Source organism: Martes martes (assembly GCF_963455335.1).
Source record: "Martes martes genome assembly, chromosome: 13".
Lineage (NCBI taxonomy): Eukaryota > Metazoa > Chordata > Mammalia > Carnivora > Mustelidae > Martes > Martes martes.
In genome coordinates this window covers 19,872,000-19,896,824 of record NC_137901.1, presented here as the reverse complement: position 1 = coordinate 19,896,824, position 24,825 = coordinate 19,872,000, and the positions used below count along the sequence as shown (strand labels likewise).

General features: G+C 40.8%; 1 protein-coding gene across 18 annotated transcripts in view; it reads right to left on the bottom strand.

The window, feature by feature from the left end:
* The window catches only part of TCF4 (transcription factor 4), a 347,099-nt gene that overhangs the window by 15,007 nt on the left and 307,267 nt on the right, over nucleotides 1-24,825 (bottom strand). For all 18 annotated transcript variants that reach the window (XM_080820860.1, XM_080820864.1, XM_080820866.1 and 15 more), the window contains 4 exons: nucleotides 18,866-18,933; nucleotides 17,640-17,718; nucleotides 15,084-15,160; nucleotides 12,196-12,399 (listed from right to left, as the gene is read on the bottom strand). In XM_080820860.1, coding sequence (XP_080676986.1) covers nucleotides 12,196-12,399; nucleotides 15,084-15,160; nucleotides 17,640-17,718; nucleotides 18,866-18,933 — 428 coding nt within the window. The remainder of the gene's footprint in view (nucleotides 1-12,195; nucleotides 12,400-15,083; nucleotides 15,161-17,639; nucleotides 17,719-18,865; nucleotides 18,934-24,825) is intronic.

Below are 24,825 nucleotides of genomic sequence, written 5' to 3'. Positions count from 1 at the left end.
AAGAAAGGATTTAATAAAAGAAAATGACATTAAGAGTAGCATTAAATCAGGGGGGAAAAATACCAATATCCAACTGTGTTGTTTGTGTTTTCGAGACCGAAGCTCCACACGGTACGGAATAGCTTCCCCAACGTGTCACAAAAAGGCATTTTACAAGGAGTAGGCCCGTCCAAAATCCATTTGGGTACGCCTCAGAGTGGTAAGGATGGAGCTGGGGGGCAGTGGGGAACGTGGGGGTAGGAAGAGCGCCCCCCTCGTCAGAGGCAGGCTGCAGAAATGGTAAGCAGCCTTTTTCACATCGAGAGAGTTCAAGGGAATGTGTGGATGGCAGACATCCATCCGTTCCTCTATCCTTTTCTGTTCTATTTAATGGAGATAGACTTTTGGTAATCCGGAGATTCTCAGAGAATCATAACATTGCTCAACTCTCGTACATGAGTTCTGAGAAAGGAAGTTTTTTTTGGCAATGCACTGTGACTTGATATGAAGAGCCAACTTCCCAAACAAATTCTCCTCTAGTTCTTAAAAAAAAAAAAAAAAAAGTTACAATGTTAATCTCTATTCCCGACTGGATAAACAGCTGCTAATAACCTCCAGCTCCCAGGGGAGGGGGCTGTTTCCTTTCATCTTCAGACTGGTGGATATCGGCCGGGCACTGGCCTTTAGTGATTCCACATGTTTCCCACTTCGCCTTTTTCAAAACTGCCCTGGCACTGGTCTTGCCATTTTAGGTTTCTTTTCGCCCTCAGATTGCGTCCATGGAGTTGCAGGACATCCTCAGTTATGGTACCGCTTATTTGAAATGATAGTTCTTTCACTGTGGGTGTATTTAAAGAGGAAATTCACGCACTTACAACATCTAAAGGAAGCCAGAATCTTGGACCTTTGTATTTGAAGCTTTGCGATGGGAAATCACCATTTTGGTTTCTTTCAGACTGAGCTAATTATTCACTCAAGGGCTGGCTACATTCACACACACTCAATTCCTAACAGCACCGCTAATGCGATTACTTCCTTCTATCTGTTTGTGTGCTAAACAGAGGGGACAACGTCAACACTTCTCCTGTGCTAGGAAGGACCCTGCAGAAGGTTACGGGCCGGCTGGCCCCCAGAGTCATTCTTACTTGTTCTCGAGCACCTGCTTTTACTGGTGACCTCAGTTCTACACCTCAAGATTCAGACATTTCGCAAAACAGCTTTTTAAACAAAAACCAGCTGTTTCCCATCTAGACTACAGGGGGAAGAATTTGGGCAGCTCACAGAAACATTACCCAGAGACTACCATTCCCCCATAACTTTCACACACTTTCGGCTCCAAACGAGACCTGTCCGTGTGCAGGACCGGGGAGAAGGCAAACGTGAAATTAAAATGTGGAAACTCGATACCCTGGTTTTCGACGGTGTGTCCAATGAACTGCCTGGAAATGAACGTGGTGATTGTATCAGGACAGTGCTACCCAGATGTCATTTACCTAATACTGGAGAGATCTTTTGGTTAAACTCAACTTCGTAGTTGTAAGATGATTTATGGATGCAGAGGAAGCTATAATTATGTACAACTGTGAATGTCAGCCAATTAGGTAGGATCCTCGTGTTTCAGAAACGCGACGTTCAAGCTTTTTAAAATTTTTTTGATTTTTTTTTTTTAGGTTTTCCCTCTTAAAGCTGCTTTGCCCAAAACCTCTTCTTATTTTGAGCCCATTTTACACTTCTATTTTCTAAGCAATTAAGATACTTTTGATTTGAAAAATTTACAGCCACAATAAAAGTTAAAATAACACAACGACCACAGATTCTGAAAAAAAATAAAAAATGGCCAAGGCCTAGTCTCGGCTTTTAAACAGTGCCAAGTTGCTCCAGAATTTTCTGTTTTGGTATGAATGACATAACTGAATTACTTCATGAGCTGCTACTTTAATTCCTAAGGGTGGAAAATTCCATGAGTTAATTTAATTTGGATGTAAAAAATATACATGAAAACTCGCTCTTCCTGTGGACTCTCATGTGAAATATTTGAGCCAATTGTTGGAGCTGCTGTGCTCTGAGGAGGGGCTTTCCACCCAAGGCTGCCCAGCCGGTGCTGCCCGGCCCCGTATCATCATCAGATTTGGGCATATGAGATCCTTTATTTTCTGCATCTGTTTTTAAATTTTTTTTTTTTTTAAGATTTTATTTATTTGCCAGAGAGAGAGACAGAGAGAGTACACACAAGCAGGCAGAGAGGCAGGCAGAGGCAGCGAGAGAAGCAGGCTCCCTGCCGAGCAAGGAACCCGATGCGGGACTCGATCCCAGGACTCCGGGATCATGACCTGGGCCGAAGGCAGCGGCTTAACCAACTGAGCCACCCAGGCGTCCCTCTGCATCTGTTTTTAATCACTTTATTTGATAGCTCTGCAAGGCCCTTTCTAGCTCGTCCCTAACTGCTGAGATCCTACGCAGACGCTAACGTGAGCTCCACGACACCTTTCGCAGGAAGGTTTTCTTAGGAAACCTTAGGTCTCCCAAGGCCGGACCATGTTCATCCTTCTCTGAATTGTTTCTTAGGTCACTTCATCATTCCACCTTGCCTTAGAGTCAGGCACATACTTGTGTTATCGCCCCCCTCCCCAAGTCAAAGGCCTATAGAATCAGAGACTCTCGTGCACATTTCATAACCCCCAAAGGATCTAAAGCACAGGAGACACAGAACGAGGGAATGAACATCTGTGTGGTTGCTAATATATACAATATTATCTTTCCTCCCCGAAAATCTGCTTTCTTGAGAAAACAAGGACAATACCACCTTTTTAAAATGCAAGGGTTGTGCCTTTTCTAAACTATGGACAGTTCAGCATTGTGTCCTTGTCCCCAGTAAGAGTTCGATTTAAAAATATGACAGTGACTCTGCTATTCAAAGCATCTACCTGCTTTTTCCTCTATTATTCAAGAAGAAAAGCATCGTAAAAATATGAGGAGGCCAAAGAGTGTCTCTTAAATATGCTTTTATATTTTGAAAGTGGGGAAAACAACCAGTTTTTGTTTTTATTCATTTAACGTTCATGGGGCGCCTGGGTGGCTCAGTGGGTTAAAGCCTCTCCCTTCAGCTCAGGTCATGATCCCAGGGTCCTGGGATCGGGCCCTGCATTGGGCTCTCTGCTCAGCAGGGAGCCTGCTTCCCGCCCCCCCCCCCACCTGCCTGCCTCTCTGCCTACTTGTGATCTTTCTCTCTGTCAAATAAATAAATAAAAATCTTAAAAAGGATATACTCCCCACCTTAAAAAAAATAATAAAATAAAGTTCATGACACCAGGGTGTTAAACACATACTTTAGGGGAAAAACAATTTGGGGAACTAGGCTTATTTTGCCCTAGAAGTGGAGAAAGGGAGTCTTTTGGGTTTGACAGTCCAACAGAGACTATCTTGTTTCCAGGTCACAGGACCTGTTTTGGGTAAAATAGGTATTGGTGGGGTGGGGGGAAGAAGGGATCTACCTAGTTTGGACCCACTGCTGTGGGATCTGGCCACACAAGAGATCCTAACCCCTTGTCTCAGGGGCTATCAATGGAGCACAAGTGGTCCCACGGCTATGGTTGTATTTAAAACCTCTTGACTTTCATTTAAGTGAATGCAGAAATGTCAAATGGTGAGCTCCAGGTTTCTGAAGCTGCTGTACCTAATCCACGGGTAAGAGAATTTCTTTAAGTCGGACAGGAAAAGACAAACACTGTATGTTCTCATATGTGATATGGAGAATCTTAAAAAAAAAAAACAACTCAAAGAAATAAGAGAGTAGAATAGTGGTAGCTGGGGGAAATGGGAAGATGTTGGTCAAAGGGTACAAACTTAGAGCTATAAAGTGAATAGACTCTGGGATCGAATGTACAACAAGGGGACAGTAATTAACAATACTCTAGTATATATCTGGAAGTTGTTAAGAGTAGATCTTAAAAAAAGTTATCACCAGGCACACAAAAAAAGGTAATTATGTGAGAGGATAGAGGTGTCCACTAATTTTACTGTGGTGATCATTTGGCAGTATACACATACACTAAATCCTCAAATTGTACACCTTAAGCTTATATATGTTGGATGTCAAGACTATCTCCAAAGGCTAGGAAAAGTTTTAAAAAATAAAAAGAATTTCTTCAAGTCCTTTTTCCTCTTTTTTTCCTTAAGTTTTCTTAAAATAAAGTACACTATTGATATAGATTTTTTAAAAAGTTGAGTCATGTGAGTCTGCTAGTCTGCTCTCAGAAATATAATTGTGGAGATTAGGATAGATGGTGAAACACTATAGATAGGCAAATTGCTTAATCAAAGAGAGAAACCTACATTGGTTTCTATATAGTAGCTATGGAAAAATGGCGGAGATGACTAAGATCCTGAGTGACATTCTGCAACAGGCTATTTAAAAGATAGTTTCAAAGTGCTTTGAAAGAGAGGCAATGACCTCTCAAACTCAGTTTGGTTCCACCAAGAACAAGTCTTTGTGGACAAACCTCACTTCCTCATTCATGGGAATGCCACGTGTCTGTTGTCTTGTGATAATGCTAAGGAAAAAATGAGAGAAGGCGGACAGTGGGAGAGTAAAATTAGTTGAACGTAACTGGCCGGAATATTAAACCCAAAGGATGAGGATGATATAAGCATTGAGAGATTGTCTGTAGCCTTGAACCTCAGGCCTTCTGCTCTGTGACCTCCCCTAGTTAACATTTTTATTCATGGCTTTGCCAAGGGCAATAATGGTACCCATCGAAACTATTAACGACAGCGTTGGCAGAGTATGTGACCGAATGAGGACCTAAAGAAGAGCTTTCGACTGGAAACAGACCGAAGCTGCAGGATGAAATTCACAGGTATAGAAAAACAAAAAAACAACAAAACAAAACAAAAAAACAACAAAAACCCACAAAGGCATAATGTGAAGTTTAGTAACAGTACAACACAATGCACACAAGGGTAGTTGAGATGCGTGTGGCTTATGGATTTCAGCTGATTAGAAATTCAGTATCTGCCAGCAGGATGATGAAGGCATCAAAAATGGCTAATAGGATCTTGTTAGGATCTTTAAATGAAGCTACAGCATATCGAATGCGTTTGGTAATAGACCCACCGTAGCCCACCCTGATGACTCCTTAAGCACCGTGCTCAGTTTGAGACTCTACATGCTAAAAAGTCCTTGAAAAAAAAAAAAAAGCATTCCTTTTAAAATAGGGAGAACGCACTGGAAAGTCATAAAATCAAAACTTGAACCAGGGGAGGGGGGTGGGTGGGTGGTGGCAAATATTTGAAGATAAAAATATCTAGTCTAGAGAAAAAAAAACCGACCAGACCATTTTCAAAGAACTCTAAGTTTCTAATGTATTTGTTGGGTTTGACTTAGGGTGTAACCTCAGTAGGCAGAAAAATGAGGACTGCAGAGAGAAGTAACTTTGGGCTGGACATAAAGAAGAATTTCCCAACATTTGATAGAAACGGGCTTTGTGGTCATTTAGAGCTACTTATCCTTGGAGGAAGAGGGCTGATAGAGGTTGGATGACTGCTTGGCAGGGGATTTTAGGGGGATTTGGATAGAGAGGATAGATAAGATCCCTGAGAGTCTACGGTAATAATTGCTTAGAAATGCGGCATCTGCTCAAATATACATGCAACTTTATGGAGTCAAACTGTGAAAATGTAAAAGGAGCAAGACAGAGATGACAAAGCCTCTATGGGTCAGACCTTCGTTGAAACATTTTCTGACTTCCGCCACTATCACGACTATACGTACCAGTAAACGTTCCCCCGAGATACCACATGCCTGCCCATGACTATCTCCTGTTGCATGAAGCCAAGGAACAATTAAAGAGGAGCCAAGGGTTTCTGTCATGTTGAGTACTGAGGAATGCACAGAGTTGTTGAATGACTATGTTATACACCTAAACTAAGATAACATGGTATGTTAATTACACTTCAATAAAATAATCAAAATAATATTTTTCTTGGGTTTCATTGTAGCCTCAGCTACAGTTTTGAAACTGCTATGGTGTTGGCTTAGAGAGGAAGTTCACTGCAGTGGTGTGGTGTTGGTACAAAGAGTGCTTCTCTCCCTGCTGGCTATCCAAGCTTGGCCATTAACTAGTGGACATCCATGTTTGGGTCACTTTCCCCTTTCTGGGCCTTGGGCTTCAGCAGTAAAATAAGGGCCACGGGCTAAATGACTTCTGCGGTGCTTTTAGAATCTAGAATTCCATTGTCCTCTCTTAAGAACAATGAAACAAAACTAAGTGAAGTTGTTATCTTATGAGGCCCTAAAGTGGTAAAAGTTCTCATATGTTCAGATGTCAATTAAATACAACAAGGTGCTTTATCACCTAACGAATTTTTTTTTTAAAGATTTTATTTATTTATTTGACAGAGACACAGCGAGAGAGGGAACACAAGCAGGGGGAGTGAGAGAGGGAGAAGCAGGCTTCCCAATGAGCAGGGAGCCCGATGTGGAGGCTTAGATCATGACCTGACCGAAGGCAGATGCTTAACAACTGAGCCACCCAGGCGCCCCATGAATTTTCTTCTGATAAATTCTTTTTAACTGAAATTAAAAATGTTATATGAACAAAGGGAAACTGGGCTAGGACTGGCTTATATCTGAAATGCATGGCTTCTTCCTTCCTTCCTTCCTTTCTTTCTTTCTTTCTTTCTTTCTTTCTTTCTTTCTTTCTGCCTTCTTTCTTTTTTTTCTTCGCTTTCTCAAGTTGAAATACCTGGTTTCTGAATGCATGCCGCACCCCTACCTGGGGTTTCTAGGACGGGGTTTCAGGGATGCTGTGGGGGATGGGTGTGGGTGGAGAGTTTTACAGGGTTCCTGCCCCCCTAAGTCAACTAGAGCAACAGATCCTTAGAAGACCACTACTCTTCTACCAAGAACAACGGCATCCTTCCCTCCCAGGTCACAGGGCTGCGTCCCTGCCCTCTGATGGGGTTTGCTGTACCGCCATAACAATTTGTTTTTAAATATGTTTCCTTTTCTACTAAACTGTGAACCCCTTGAGAGCAGAGACCATGTGTTAGCACAGAGCCTGGCGTTTGGGAACCACTCTTGATAAATGTTTCTGGAAATGAATAAATGAGCTTTAAGCAAAAAGGGTCTAGGAACCACACTAATGTTATATATTAATTGTGAAGGAAATCTTTAGCTAAGTGATCCCTTCATTGCCGACTCTACTGGTGAGTAATCAGAAGCACATACAGAGTCACAGGAAGACATTTTTGATGTGGGTTTTGTTCTTATTCAGTTAAAAGAGGAGATTAGGTCATCTGAAAGCCTTGCTTTCAGGTCTCATCTGTGGATCTGAATACTGAGTGAAGACTGGAGAGAATTATTTTTGCAGAACTGTCATTTCAATAATTTATAAAAACCTAATGATTTACTATCAGGATTAACCATGGAGGTATCTGAGGCACATGGGGGTTATATCTGGGTAAGAATGTCTAATTAGCTTAGTGACAAACCCACCTGTTTCCTTATTCTCCCACATTCAGAGATTTCTGCTTTGACTCTTGTCGGAAACGTGGGTGGTTTTTGGTAAGAGAAATAATTTAAAATTTACTACTTCGTGACCCTAGTAAGGAGAGTTTACACCTCGTGCCACTTAGCCCAGATATGCTGACTTAAGAGTAAGTGTTTAGACAGTGCGGATTTAATCTAACATACCACGGCACTGGAGGAAAAATTCTTTAACTCTGCATTTGGGTAAAAAGCTGCCCTAGGAACTTGGCCAAGGGATGCCTGGGAATTTCATCAAGGAGCATTTATCAAGATTTGAAAATTGCAAGCTCTTACCTGGAAAGGTGCCGCTAGAGCTCATCTCTGGGGAGGGCTAGTGCTAATAAGCAAAGGGGGTGGAACACGGAGGCGTTGTCCCCGAGTTTCGGGTCGGCTTCCAGACCTGAGCCTCCTAGAACCCAGGAAGGCCCGTTCGACCAACTCCTCAACCGGACATCACCGTCCCCCTCAAAGGGCTCCTGGGAAGATGGCCTGAGGTGATGCTCACGGAGCACCTAATGTAAGACATGGTACTCAAGGACTTACCATAGAGGCGGTAAGGCCAAAGTCAGGCCTTCAAAAGATACATAGTTTTGCATGACCAGGTAAGAAAAATATGTAGCCAACAGTATGATTCACAGAGCTCTGGGAAGGAGGGGAAAAAATGGACAATCACAGGTGGCGGTAACAAGGGAGCTTCCTGGAAGGGGCAGAATTTGCGTCTGAGGCTTGTAAGTGGTGGGAATGAGATGGACAGGGGGAAAGGAGTAGGGCAGGCCAAGCCCTAAGGAGACATGGAAGAACTACCTAAGGAGAACGCAAAGGGCAAATTCTGGTAATTTGCACAGACTGGTCTTGCTGGAAAAATTTTTGTGCATTGGAATAGCTAAACATAAGGCTTTTGGTAAATGGTAATGGGGCTTAATCAACTGGTCTTTATTTTGTAGATAATGGAAAGCCAGCGAAGGTTTCTGGGCAGGGAAGAGCATGGCCAAGTATCATCTAGAAAGCCTGCAAGTCTACAACATTCACGTTAGTGTTATGAGCCATGCTGCTGTGAAAAAAAAAAATTCCCTTTCATTACACTAATACTTAGTAAATCACTGAAGACCTACTTCAGAACTCCAAGGAAAACATTTTATGAATCAAAAGCTAAGTACAATATGTTAGCAATTAAATGAGATAACATAACAGCCGAGGCAGAACCAGTTTTCCCCACCACGATTTCAAGCTGCTGCAGAAAGAAATGCTTATATCATCTTCCAAGTTATCAAGCCATTTTGTTTGGATTTTCAGAAGGCGGGGAGAGAGGAAGCGAAAGAGGATGGAGGTCAAGAGAATTCAAAGCTGTCTACTCTTTAATCAGGAGGAATTATTAAGGGGACTTATAAAGCAGATTTGCTCAGAACAAAACTAGCCCTGGGATGGGTCTGGAGTTACTATAACAGGCTTCTACTCCAGAACAACGAATGAAGGTGTGTCGTTGGAAAGAAACACCCACCAGTGTTCTCTGCAGCAAAGTTTCCGGTGCATACCTCCCACTGCTACTTTATTTACTGCAGCTGGCCAAAGTTTTATAGCCTGTTTCATGTATTAAAATTCAAATGTGGAAAACATTACCAGTATCCTCCTTGAATTTTTTTGTTGTTGTTGTTGTGGGGGGGGGAGGGGTGGTTTTTTTTCCCCTTCCCCTTCAACTTCCTTTTTATTGTGGAATGTATCAAATGGTCAAAGGCTAACTTCAGACTGACTAAATTCAAAAACTATTTCCTTTGTTCTTGTGTTTTTGTTTGAAAATTCATACCAGTTTGCGCAAGGAAAGAAATGACAATCCGATCTCTTTCACACACATTCGGGTTTCAGGCTGGGGAAGTTCAGCGTCCGTGGGTCTGCCGGGTATTTCTGGGAAGAAAGGGGGAAAGACGGCAGACCCTCTCCAGGTTCCGCGGGTGGCGGGGTGTTGCCGGGCCGCATTTTTGGACTTGACTCTACTACCCGGTTGGCTCTGAGGTTGCCCCTGACTGGATTGTAAATGCCTTCAGAGAAGGGAGCAGGAGCTTTTCCTCCTCAGCAAAACTAGCAGCTTTCTAGCTTCCGCAGAGCGTTTTCAAAACCAAATCAAAAATGTTTCTGTGTAATATTGGCTGATTATTTCCCTTCTTCTATTATTGCTCTCCTCCATGCTCTCCCTGGCCACCCCAGCCAGGTCAGGCCAACTTCCCGTCTCCAGAGATGATCCTGGTCCCTTCCTCCCATCCCACCTTTGAATCAGACTCAAGGCGGAGGCAACCCAAAGGTCAAACAGTCCCCCCAGAGCATCTATGTGTAGTTTATTATTTTAAAGAACCACTTAACGTACATCTGGTATTTAAGAGCAAACTTTACATATTTATGGAAAAAAACTGTTTCTGAAGCAATGCGCCCGTTCAACATATGCAAAACGAACACAGCTCCAGAAATTAAACCATTTTTCTCTTGATTGAGAGCAGATATAGAGAAATGGTTGTAAGTCACAGATCTGGCTTTTAATAAAGCCAGATTTCTTAATTAAAAGCAGTATTGTTTAAACATTGTAGTTTAAAAAGAAAAGAGCTGTACAAACTAAAACCTCATATTATATGCATCCCAAGTGTATTTAACACATTACCTGAGGCCAAGCTAAATTAACATCTATATTTTCCTTTTGTAAACTCTTAGCAACTGCCATGAATAGACAAACAATTTTTACTCAATGATGAATTTTTAGGATAGAGGTCAAGGAAAAGCAAAAAAGGAAAAAAAAAAAAAAGATTGAGCTTTGGCATTCAGAAATATCTTTCCACGTTTCAGAAGTGAGTTCATTGCTTCTATTTATAAACCAGTATTTTTGGTTTCAAATTGGTTGCAGGTTTCCATAACACAACGCTCAGGATGGTCCTCTCAATCTCAGTCTTTTATTAAGAGAAACTGAAAGGAGGACAGAAGAATCCTATTGAGCAAGAACTTAAAAAGCCTCAGAGGAACCTGTGCCTATTTTGCATTCCCCTTTTGGAATCACCGGTAAACAAGAGAAGCTATGTTGGTAACAGAAGATAGACCTTCATCCAAGCAACTTTTTAAGAGCCTACAGGTACAAAAGAGGACACTAAGGTGTTTGTTGATCAAGCAGGAGTTTGTAAGAAGCAGAATACACAGAATCATTAGTGATACATTCTCCACCGTTCAGTCACCCTATTGTCATCACTTAACATTTTGTTAAGAAGATTCTGAATTTGGGGGCACTTGGATGGCACAGTCCATTAAGTCTCTGACTCTTGGTTTCAGCTCAGATCATGATCTCAAGGGTTTTGAGATCAAGCCCCATAGGGGCTCAGCGCTCAGGATGGAGTCTGCTAGGGTTTCCCTCCCCCTTTCCGTCTGCCCCCTCCCCACGCACTCATGCTCTCCCTCTCTCTCTCTCTCTCATAAATAAATCTTTAAAAAAAATCCAGGGGCGCCTGGGTGGCTTCAGAGGGTTAAAGCGTCTGCCTTCGGCTCAGGTCATGATCCCAGAGTCCTGGGATCGAGTCCCGCATCCGGCTGGCTCTCTGCTCCGCGGGGAGCCTGCTTTCTCCTCTCTCTCTGCCTGCCTTTCTGCCTACTTGTGATCTCTGTCTGTCAAATAAATAAATAAAATCTTTAAAAAAAATCCAAATTTTCATAATCACCCAAAAAAGGGGGATACATTCCCAAATTGTTTCCAAATGCAATGGGCAGAATTGAAATTCCAGTTGTAATGCGGACAAATCTGTTTAAATATTATTTAAATAAACAACTTATTCATAAATAGGCAGTGATAAACTACCATATCTTTAAATCACACAGTCCCACACCATATACTTAGATAAACACACCACATATTCCTACCTCCCACACACAGAATCAAGACATTGATTTGGGTTCTTTGATAATAATAACAAACTTTCAACCTCTTCATATGTGAAATGCCAGTAATATAACATGTACAAACAAGCTGGGTCCTCTAGGTGATGTCACTAAGATGAAGAATTTAAAATACCGGCCATGGCCCAGCAATGTCCTCCTAGGTATATACTCAAGTGACATTAAAACACACGTCCACCCAAAAACTTGTACATCAATGTTCATAGGAACATTATTCATAATCGTCAAGGAGTGGATATAGCCCAAATATCCATCATCTGGTGAATGGATAATAATAACGTACCCCTATACAATGGAATCTTGTTTGGCAACAAAAAGGAACGATGATCTGATACAGGATGAAATATGTATAAAGACTGAAAACATTACATGAATTGAAAGAAGCCAGCCAGTCAGAAAAGACCACCACATATTGTATGATTCCAGTGTTAGGAAATATCTAAGATAGGAAAATTATAGAGACAGAACACACTAGTCATTGCCAAGGTCCAGGGAGAGGAAGGAATGGAGAGTAACTACTATTGGCATGGGAATTTCTTTTCTTTTTTCAGGGGGTAAAACATCCTAAAATTAGCCTCTGGTGATGATTGCAGAACCCTGTGGACATACTCAAACACATGGACTTGTAAATTTTAAATGGGTAAAATGCAGGTAAGTAAATGATACAGCTCAATAAAGCTGTTTAAAAAAGAAGAAACAACAGCAGTGGTATTTATACTTGAAATTCTAATTCTACAGTAACTGAAGAGTCTACAAATTTCCTCACTTACCATGAGTGAATGTCTGTTGGCTGAAAGAAGACCGGTTCCATACCCTGAGCCCAGACCACCCATTGCTCCATTATGAGAAGGTCCAATGATTCCATGCATGTCCCCGTGACCACCAGGCATAGCTGTGGACGGGCCCACTGCGTGGTTCCGGAGAACGTGAATAGCATCATCCAGTCTTTCTAAGCGATCTTCAATTCGGCTTTGCTGTTGGTTAATGAATGATGTGAAATTTGATTTAGTTTGAAATGCATGCATAGGTTACAGAAGTAAAACTTGAGTTGACAGAAATTACACTTTGAGTTTCTGAATATATGTTTCCAATAAAATGTATTTCCTTGAAACAATAATAAAAATAAACAGTGACCTTCCCAGGAAACTAGTAAAAAATGTTAATGGTATATCATAGTGTTATTTTTCACAAAGTATGTTTTGTAATTCTTTCAGGACATTACAACGTACATATGCTATACTACATTCCACTAGCTTGAAAGAGAATTTAGATTTACCTCAGAAAAAAAAATCTATAGAATTTAAGAAACATTCTAGCAGGCACTGATTAAAATTTTCAAAAAATTAACAATGGGTAGACGATGTATTTGTAGTTTCCCATTTAAATTGTCTTCGTTATCTTCTCGGAGGCATATTTCCTTCACCTCTTCTGCAGCATATGGTACAGGGCTAAGTACCAAGTCAGGGACAGGTAAATGCATGCAGACTATAATTTCTTATTTCTATATGTATTTCTTATTGAGTACTATCTATTTTTACCAGTGTTTCTTACCAGTGCTTTCTATTATCACCAGCGTGTGTGTAAAGGGGAGTGGGAACTCAAAATGGATACAGAAAAATCATTACAACAACTTTGTCAACCAAAATGGTATGAGATTTCAAGACTGAAGAATCACGAAGACATGAATTAATTGTTCACAAGGGATTCTAGTTGACTCCAAAGCCCTTACTCTATAACATTCACTATCTATATAATTAAATTATACAATTCAAAACCAACTGACCTTTTTTTTTTCATGCCTGCCCCTGGGATCGTGTTTTCTGCAACTAGCTTAAGGCTTATACTATAGTTTTTGGTGAAGAAAAAGGACATGTCGATGTGTATTCACCTTCTGCAGTATGATCAATAATGACAGCAAGAAAACATCTTCATACCACTCTCCAATGTGACATTTTAAGATATGCCGTGTGACTGGATCTTCATTCTCCATGTGTAAGGCAAGCAGGGAAGAATTATATCCTTCCCATATAGCCGCACAAATGAGGCTCAAAGAACTTGAGTATTAATTATGTGGTGACACAATGCCAGGAAATGGTATAGTTAGGGTTGAATCTAAGTCTTTGGACTTCAAATCTAGTGTTTCTTTGTGGTAGGTCATGCTACAACCTACGGATTTCCAATGGGCTATGCAAACAGATGTACCAGCTCTACTGCATGAGAAAACCAATTTCGAATTATTCTATACTGACAGAAGGAATGTGTGTCTAATACAGTTAGTCTATGGTACAGAACATTCTGATTTGGGGGGGCTTTGTTGTTAAGGGACCTCCCCTAAACTCTTCACTGTTACTTATGGAATCTTTGCAAAGGTACTAAACTTATTTGAGTCTATATTTCATAATTTATAAAAAAGGGAACGGTAATACATACTTCCAAGTGTGCATGTGAGCCCTGAAGAGAAGTAATACGTGTAACTATCACCCTTCATGGCTCACAGCTTCCTGGTAGAGAGAGCAGTTTCTGCTCGCGAATCACCTTGTGAGTGCTGAGTATTCAGAGAACTAAAGCTAGAGTTCCTAACTACAAACCGAGTCTTTACGGTTCTACAGTTGGACATAACCTAGTTTTGATGGATGGGTCCCACAGAATAACCAATGCAGGTAAACACCTAGAAAAACTATGGATTATCTGGATGTGGGCTACAGATTAATTAATGCAGGCAGGGCAGGTAGTGTATACCTTGTCTTACCCTGTGCTTGCCTTTAGTGGCTAAAATGCATAGCTGCATGATCCCACACTACAGCAAGGAAGGCCAGAGCCAAGGGGAATCCACCTCCATAGTTCCATTTTTAGATTTTTCCTTAATTTAAACAATCAGCCAGAAGGGAAGAAAGGAAATGCTGAGCTTCTGACAAGACATTAAGTTAGATGGACAGACCAATCGATGCCTCTTCCATGTTCTGTCTCAAAGTAGGGATGAAACGAGGGAAACCCACCGAGGGAGCTCCTTGTTGTTACTTCTTCCCCATGTGATTCACACACTGACCAAAGGCCACCCAGGGCAGGGTGATTTCATGTACATTTCCAGCCACATCCACCATGAGCTGACAAAGACTAGAGTGTCAGACACTGAATCATCATGGGAGTGTTTATAATATTAATTACACCCATGGAAATTTTCAGCTATTCCTCACTGGAAAAGCAGACATTTCATGATGTTACTTCTAGGAGAACCAAACTGAACGAGGAAACAGACAGTAGGCTTCTTATCAGCGGTCAAGAGGAGAATGCCCATAAGCCTGCCGCTCTGGAAAGGAAAGCAGAGGTATATCGAATCTCCAAGTAGTCTGGCTAGGCAGCTCGGCTGAAACACTAGCACTCTTGTATTAGGAAATTAACAATCATTGACAGGGACTCTTCCCAAAGACCGGGCGGATGCCTCTGTCTTTCCAAGATTTTTAATCTCTTACCTGGTCTTAGGTATTTGGAGCCCTGGGGCTTATATGATAGTCTAATAACTCTAGCTCTAACCAAACTTGTGTGCTTAACATTGATCTCAAGTTTCTGTTAGTGAGATGAGACTAAGAGTCAAAGCAGATTCGAAAAGAGAAACATGGTCACCAAATGGCTAGAGGAGAGATTAGCAGATGAGACTTACCAAAGAGTGTAAGGGTCCTTCATAATTAGGAGATGATGAGGCCTGTCCTCCATTTCTAGACCAAACAGCTGTGCCTGCTGATATTAAATGGAGATTACAATGAGATCTATATAATCTGAAAACAATCTCGCAGATATTTTAAACAGTTCTTTTAGAAATGCTTATTTTCATTTGGACAATTAAGATAAATACATGTAAACTCCCCATACAAGAATGCTGGGACAAGGAAAACATCTTCAGTTTCAAATTTGATGGAGACTCTGAATTCTCTTGGGCTTCCTCCCCAAAGGGAACATCTAATTGGTTCTGAATTTAAGCCAGAGAAGGGTTCCCCCTGAAGGAAAGAGATCACTACATAGTCAAGGCACTTTTAAGAAATTCTCTCACCAATGGACAACAGCATTGCTACTTGTTTTAAAATGATCCTTAAGGAAGGATAAGCCTTCCAAACTTTTTAAGGGACTAAGATTAGTTGGCAGTGATCCACCAAACCGGAAATTTAAAAACTCAGTATAACAACAGTAATAAGTAAGTGGTTTCTTCTGAAGAAAATAATTATTTTGTGATCCACTAAACTTGATTCCTGCTACAATAAATATTACATGTCTGACCTATAAAATAAAAACCACTTTTAAACTTACAGTAATGCATACTCTGTGTGGAAACTAAGAAATAATTCAAGAAAGGAAAAAAGAAATCTGTGATCTCACTGTAATCTTATTCCTTGACATGCTTAGCATTAAAAAAAAAAAATCCCTTCTTCCTATCATTTCTGGGTGTGCATGGATGTATATTTTTATGCTAAATAAAAGTCGGATAGTTTGTTCAATTACTTGCAGTGATAGAATATGGACAAAGCCAGCTACTTTCAGCGTGAAAACAGCAATTAATCCCCACGTGTACATCTTCGTAAAGTTCTCTCTTCCTAACATGGGGTCTTTCAAGGGGCATTAGCTGGACCTGAAAACGGGCCTTGTTTCTCTATCTCCCACATAGAGCACGTTGCTCAGAATTTGGGTGTTTGTGGCATTTTCTGGAATGAATTGTGCATCCGAACCTTCTCGTCATTAACCTAGAAATGGGGTGGCAGGATGGTGAGCGCTGGACTGTCGCCCAAGCTCTGGTACTGACGTGTGTGCTGCCCCAGCAAATCACATCCCCCTAACGGCCCTTCGTACGCTCGTCTGTAACATCGGAGCACTGGACCAAAACAGTCGTTCTCAAACTGTATTAGACTCTAGATTTTTTCCCCCCAAATGATAAAATAGATGAAATTAGAGCTGCTTTGTTGGAAATGGGGACTTTGGAGTTCTCCCTGCTCAGACTCCCTTACCACCTGCCTCACTGGGCTCCGTGTTGCCTCTGGACACTGGCTCTGGACACTGACGCGGGTGATTATGTCCCAGAGCCTAACGGTAGAATACTGACCCAGGAGTGGATAACACCTCTCAACTTTCCGTTCCTTTTCTGTCACGGGGAATGTTTCATGGCGGTTCCATGATCCCCTTCATAGCATCTCTGTGTCCTTTCAGTTTCAATTCTGTCCGTTGGGACATGCAGACTTAAACGTCCAGCCACCCCTCTCCATTCTGCGGCAGCCCCCACCCCATATCAGTGGAGGCTTGGAAAAGGCTGATATTCGGCCCCCCCTAAGCCATGGCCATCGCCTCTGAAAGGTTTGTGCAGTCTGAAACCTCCTGCTTTGTACCAGGGCACCCAGTTTATGATGCCCCGTGAGACCTGCTGCAGCGAGTAACAGGGATCGAGAAGGCAGCATTTAGGCAAGTGACTTCACTATAAATTACAGTAAGGTCAAGTTTCAATCAGGTACAGATGCGATTCGGATTCTTTTTTGGAAGCCACCTGTCCTCCTATCCGAGAACAGAGACAAGCACCAGATAGGGCCTTCTGGAAGCATTTATACGAGAAGGGCAATGAGCCTCTTAAATGGACCTCGGAAAAGTGAAATGCTTTACTAACATAATTCAACAACTTATAATTTTATTATTTGAAGCCATAGGTCATACTAATATGTTATATTTTAAAGGCAAACATCCTGTTTTACTCCATGCAGTTATTTCTCTATTCACACAGTTAGAGTTTTCCTCAATTACGTCAGGGACATGGACTTTAAAAAGGATGCGTGGAAAGCCTAAAACTTCCGTGGGAAATGATCCTTTTGAACAATCTATATTTGATGGCTCTATAATCTATATTCATATTCCTGACTGTATTAACTGGGTTTTCTCACCTGAGATGTCTTCTTAGAGTACGTTATTCTGCTGAATATCTTCTACAGAGCTAAGACAAGTTTAGGAAGTTTTCCATATGCCTATGTATTCTAAAAGCATGTAATTTTTGAGAAAAATTTTGGATGTGAATGGCTGTACTTTCATATGGCAGCGGAAAAGACAGACCTTTCCATTTTCCTGTTCAGAAATGTTCTGTTTTGAGCTTTTGGAGGGAGGCAGTTTCCCCCTGCCAGACCAGGAAGTACGAGAGGGAAATCGTTCTCCTACACTGGTATTATGACGGGACTGGATTTAGGTACAGTACCTGAGAGAGAAGGAGGAGAGCCGACAGGAGTTGAAGGGTTTGATGAAAAGCTGTTGTTAGTGTGATCTGGAGAATAGATCTTAAAAAAAACAGTGGGGGAGAAGAAAAAAAGAAACAAACCCTCATTTATTAGGAATAAAGAATCAACAATTCCTTAAATAACCAAGTGTCATTGCAATTCACCTAAAAATTACAAGTCATAAAATTCACGTAACAATGGACTCTAGTATCAATATTATAAAATGAAAGATTTAACACTGTCATTTTTCAAACTAAGAATTATGAGCTCATGTAAAATGGCAGGGATAGTACTGGACCACAGTCCGTAGATTGTACTTTCCCTCCCATGTCCTACTGTGGCTCCGTGGCTATGAGCAAGCCACATGGACACCCCAAGCCCCCCTTTCTTCCTCCATCAAACAGGTTAGACAGCATCAGCTCTATGATTTTTGTCCAACTCCTCCTCCACCACAATTAAGGCATTTAATGCCAAGGCTAAAGAATGCCCAGATGAAGTATAAACTTCCACTTAGGTCACAATGCTGAATTAAACTTCCTTTATGCTCCCAATGGTAAGGAAAAGCTAACCAAAGAGACAAAATGTTAGAGCAACAAATCCCCACTTACATTTGCAAATGGTCACATTTAGCTTTTGAAGACAACGACAGGCACACTCCCTCACACAAATGAGGTGTGATACTTTATCACTAGTGAACATGCACGAAATGCTCAATTCTAGCCTCCTGGCAGCAGACAGGTGAGGCAAAGAAACTGAGTCCCCAGGTGCCAATTATGTGACAATTTCTCACAGAGCTCAGTATGGTCTTTTTTCTTTTTTTTTTTTCTTTAAATGCCTTTCCCAAAGTGTTTTAGAATTGCTCCCTGCAAAATCAGTCTTAGTCCATGAGTACCATACGACTTTAGAGAAAAATAAGAAATCAAGACAGACGATCTATACACCGGAAGGCCCTGAGAATAGCCACAAATCCGTAACTGAGGGCTGCTTGGCACCACTGTGAGGAGACAACCTGAAAGGGTCAGCCTTTCCCTGGAAGCTACAGAGCTCTCTCCTCAAATCTTCCAACCATCATTCTGCAAGAAAGCTAGCATTTCCAGAAATCAAGGCTATTTGCCATTCATTTTCTACAATTCCAAATGTCCACTTCTGATTAAAGTTCACCCTTCCACAGCGGTACATACGAAGTCCAAAGTCAATATTTCCTCACCGAAGCAAGTGCCTTCCCCAGAGCATCTCCAGTCTGGGAGCTGCCTGCTGCTCCGCTTCCTCTATTTGCTGCAAAAACAAAAGGCAGAATATGAAAAACCAGGCGGTGAGACGTCGAACAATTTTCTATTCCTGGTCCATTTACTCACAATTTAATTGCATTTTTAATGCTAATTACAACACATTAATCTTTAATTAGCATTAATTTGTTTGCTGAGGTAGATGTCAAATATATTCATGTTACTTTTTTTTTTTACAGATAAAATAGAAACCTGACACCTTGGCTTAAAGATGAAGTGTTCTCGTTGCTATGACTGGCCCCCCGGTTGCTTAGGAGTAGTTGGTGGGGAATGGTAGCAAGCGTGCGAGCACAGGAGGTTCATGGCTACGAACTAATCAGTACGTTTCACATCTCTGAAGTCCGCAAAGTGTGCCTCTTCTCGCTATTTCAGAGAGTCAATGGAATTGTCGTCACAAATAATTTATGCCAGCTTTCCAGTTTTTAAAAAATTTGATACCTAGCAAAACGAAGTGCTCCTCTTGGCAAAAATAAAAGAAATTCTATAACGGGTCTGGCTTCCTAGGCAAGAAAATATTTTTAATATTTTAAATAACACATACTCTACATATACTCAAGTCTGTGTTTACGTTCAAAAAAAATCTGAACTGTGATGCTACAAAAAATCTATGTATGGTCTCAAATTCCAGAGATAAAAGAAGTCTACATATTCATGAAGTTATCTGTGTCATCTTAAACTCTGGTATTTTTGACTACAAAATAGATGAACCGAGGACTTTTGTGAAAAAAATGTAGATTCTGCCCTGGAATTTCAAGAATCAGCTCTATTGAACAGTATTAATACGATACTTAAAACATTTAGCATATGACATTTATTAAGGCCTAAACATTAGCAAATAAACATAGTATTTAAATAAAACCTATTAAACTCCAAGGAGCCGTCTTTCACTATTTCGTGAAACAAAAAAAGGAAATCTGAAGTCCACTGATTAATCCAAACAGAACTTCATTGCACTTGACATAACTAAAAAAAAAAAAAAAAATTCTCAGTCCTCTCCTTGACCCAAGAGCGCACTTACTGACAAATGTGTCATCTGCTTCCAGATCTGTAAAATGGAGTAGTGGGGTCAGATCTCAAGTGGTTGAATTCTCTACTTCTCTAGGTTATAATTTCATTCTCCTGACCTCTGCTTAGCATAGTTAAATTATGCCTGCTATTTTTATAGGGTTATACGTTGGGTATGTCAGTTCAATCATCTTTTGAGGTGTGCTTTATTTGTTTAACAAAACCCACACCCATATTCATTTGTTAATTACTAAAACTGAAAGAAAACTGGTATGCAATAAAAGGAACGCAACTGCCCTCTGACAAAACCATTCTTTTTTATATCACAAATTCATACTATTAAAAGTATATCGATTATTAGTGCAAAGGATTATAAGTATAAGCACACTTTTGAAATGAGCCAGACATACAATGAGCTAGTGGAAGGAGCTCCCGGATGCCACTAATATTAAAAATACTTAAGTATAAGAGCTAATTGAAATTATATCTCATGTAGAAATGAAAATTTCTGCATTGAGGAGCTCTTTGAAAATGAAAGACAATTCTAAAGAGAAAAAAAATAAAGATTTTGAAAGCACAGAGAACACTAACATTTTTTCAGCATGTACTAGGATGGTATTTGGGGGCAATTAGATACTTTTTTTTTTTCCCACAGAAGGAATATTATCACAGATACCTAAATATTAGATTTGTTAGTCAAACAAATTTGTGATCTGCTTGATTAAAAAACAGGTCTTTGTGAAATGGAATTTCAGAGCCACACCGAAAAAAATTACATTATCTACGAACACAAAAACCTAAATCAAAAAAGATAAGCTATTGTTTCAATGACAGATAAAGTTTGCTACAATAGTAGCTTTCAAAAGATTAAATCTTCCTTTGAACAACTTTAACATGAGGATGACAAATTTTTCAAAATATATTCTCATGAAAACCAAAAGAAATATTTTAGGGACATTTAAAAAATAAATTCTCTCTCTCTCTCTATGTGTGTATATACATATATACACACACATATATACGTACATATATACACACACACACACACATATATTGTGTGTGTGTGTGTGTATACATATATATAAACACACTTGAGAAGAGACAAGATAAGATCGTTAGGATTTCTTTTGTACTACACCTTTCCAACTAAACTTTCTATTACTGCCTGTTTTATAGAGTGCGATACTAGGACTCAGGGAGGAGAATAGAGACTAGAATCAACTTCTTACCCCATGTGGTCATGAGAATGTTTCAGAAAACTCCAAAGGCTACTCATGGAAGCTACTGATAAGAACAGACTATTTTTTCACATGAAGCCATTCTACCTTGCAGCAGCTGGAGGACCAAACCCAAGGGTTTAAATTTCAAAGCAGCGTACTGGGGCCAATTTGCCCTTTCAGTTGGAATGCCTTTTGTTCTGTTCCAGGAAATGTGGGAGAAGACACATTTCCGAGCCTCTGAACACGTTAAGCTACATGGGTCCTTCTCTTAAAGATTTCTCTTTTTATTTGTGTGACTGCCATGTCAAAAGGCATACATAATCAGAAAGTGAATTTAAATGATCAAGTAGCATCCTCTTTTTTACACTGAGAAGTAATGGGTCATGTTTGGCAAAATAACACTTTCTAATCAAACTTTGTGCTCATCAGGTCCGTGTTACGGCTTTCATGTGCTAGGACTCAATTCCTGTTTTAGGCCCAAGTTTTTGTCAACTCATATCATTAGAAAATGCCAAAATGCTCATATAATAGGAGGAGAAGCAGAAACTACTGCCCCTACTAGGTAAAGATGGGATTGATTTCTTGTTATCTTAGCTCTAATCAATTTCTCTTGCTCAAGAAAAAAAAATTAGTCTCTAAAGCAGTAAGGTAAATATGAATATAAGATGAGCAGTTATTGGGGTGCCTGGGTGGCTCAGCGGGTTAAGCTGCTGCCTTCGGCTTAGGTCATAATTTCAGGGTCCTGGGATCGAGTCCCGCATCAGACTCTCTGCTCAGTGGGGAGCCTGCTTCTTCCTCTCTCTCTCTGCCTGCCTCTCTGCCTACTTGTGTTCTCTGTCTGTCAAATAAATAATTAAAAATCAAAAAAAAAAAAGATGAGCAGTTTTTAAAAGGAACTGCAATTTTGTAGGGGGATTCGAGACTGCCAGCCCCCTAAGCATTATTCAGATGGTTTGAACACAGGTGCTGTTGCTGGCTAGATGATGGAGCAGAAGGAAGGGTCTGGTACCTTCTGTTTCATGTGGGACCACCCTCGGTCTCAGTCTCAGCTTTGTGGAAACAGCAATTCCTATTAGAACACACCCTACTCAAAACACCAGGATGAGTGGTGTCTGGGGACTGGCTACCGAAAATCAGAATTTGGAAAATGTGTTATCCCTTTATTGCACACCCATAACCTCAGGCTGGGAACATTGTGAAGATCTAAAAAGAATAAGAACTACAATTCAGAGTGAATTTGTCTGAAAGATGATGACCGCTTTAAAATTTAGGGTTTTCTGAACTGTGTCCAAGTGACCTTCATGTGATTAAACTATTAGAAGCAGCATAATGCTTCCAAAATGAGTCATGAGTTCATCTCTATAAAGATGACAAAAGAAGGAGTATCTCCAGCATTCTTACTACACACAATTTTAGAATAAAGACTCAAATAGAGGCCACAATGCACTAATTTTTAGCAGGAGGGATTCCTAGGAATTCAAGGGGGGAGCTGGGCCCCACGACCATGTGCAGGAAATGGACAAGAAGACTTAAATCAAACTAGTTTATTGTTCTCCGTTGGTGGTCTTTGTAACTAAGATGCCATGTCACTGCTGGATAAAATCCATATTACTCTTATGCTCTGTGCCTGTTCATCACCCAACTGTATTTGAAGGCTCGAGATTCTTACAAAAGACAAAGCGAATATTATATGACTACTCTAATAATAAAATTACTGTGAAACCAAGTCCTCAAGGGGAAATGGACATAATGTTTCTACTAGAAAAGCCACATACTACAATGCATCATGTCATACAAACATGTCATTAGAAGTGAAAGTTGTAAGCCAGATTAATTCAGGAACCAGATCTATATTCCAGTGTAATCTTTAGCATATGTTGCATTAAATCAATCATGGTAGTCTGTTCCTTCAACACTGTTTGGTTTGAGGTTTAAAAACATGGGAAGTTCCATGCATTAGAAAGCAGGCCAGTTAAAGGCTAATGGAATAATAGTTATTATAACAATAATGTTAGTTTTATGCCCAATTCCCTCCGAGAAGAAGGGAGGGTGTGGAGTCCCAAACAACCAGGGGTCACACCCTGGGAATGTATACAAATGGTATCTCCCAGTGGGGTACTGGGGCGCTCCCGTCCTTGAGTAATCTCAGGCGACCGTGTTAGGCTAGGCAGTGCTCTCAAACCTTTTGGTCAAGAAGGGATATTGGGCATTGCAGGTAAGAAGGAAATATGTAGATAGTAACATATATGTCATGGCTGCTATCCTCTAGACATTTTTATCCTCTACAGGCTGTCTTGTAATCACTTACTCCCCTTCCTCCTCTGCGTGCATGCTGGTATGTGAGGCCCTGGCCCCAACAGCTTCTGATATAAAGCCAGCAGCATTGCCCTGGAAGGGTTTTAGGAACAGAGTTGACAGGATCTGATGGTGGTAACTCTGGATTTGGCTCTTCTCTTCAGCGGGGTACTCTACCAGCCCGACAAGTAGGAATCCATGCTGTGTCCTGTGCGTTATCGTCATGTAATTCCCGGGAGCCTAATGGACCCTTCCAGTTCAGAAACGTTGACTGTAACTTCCAGAGTTTACTGGCAAGGCTTTGAAGGAACGTACTCCATGCCCCAACTAAAATAAGTGACAATTTTCTCAAAAATCCATGGATGGATGTGTCATTAAAAAAAGGGGGGGGGGCCTGGGTGGCTCAGTGGATTAAGCCACTGCCTTCGGCTCAGGTCATGATCTCAGGGTCCTGGGATCGAGCCCCGCATCAGGCTCTCTGCTCAGCGGGGAGCCTGCTCCCCCCTCTCTCTCTGCCTGACTCTGCCTACTTGTGATCTCTCTCTCTGTGTCAAATAAATAAATAAAATCTTAAAAAAAAAAGGTTATGATAATTGGGATGTTTTGTCCTTCTTACGCATTTATTTCTCAAAAAATGCTATTGGGCATTAAAGGGCAAAAGCCAACAAAACAAGAAACAGTGATCACCTCACCAAGTCAAATAAGCCACTGTGAGCCTTGGCAAGCGTCTGCCATCTTTGAAATGCAGAGGACACAAAGAGGGACAAGGTGATTCCAGGGGGTCACCTGCTGATGGTTCTAAGTTTGCCCCTCGCTCCACATGCATTTTGTAGTTCTGTGATCAGTTCAGGACATTCACTGGTGGCCGGGAGGACACATTATAACATGAAACTCAGGAGCGGGGCAATGATCTCCTTCTGAACTGGAAAAAAAAAAAGCAGCTTCCTAAGACCTCAACGCCATTTATGAAAAGACTGCACTGCCTTGCACTTTTTCACCAAGAAAACTTGAAAAATGTGATGTCCATGTGTTAGTGCTTGAACCCCATTCTTACGGCATTAGTAGTGCTTACAGTTATTTTCTACAGAATCATGTGTGTAATCTCAAACATGTGTCAGGCTATGTGTTCCCTATTTACCAATTATTTAATTAGCTCTGTTTGTTCTTTGAGATATAGGCAATGTAATATTTCTTTATTTCCTGCATTTCAGAATGAGTGAGTATATGCCAAATATTTTCAAAAGTCTACAGATGTATCCTATTAATCCATACTGTTTGTTAGGGAAGTATCACTAACATCAGAAGAGAAATCTTCTCTTCTTGTTATACAGACATGCTGCCATCCCTGACTTCTACCACAC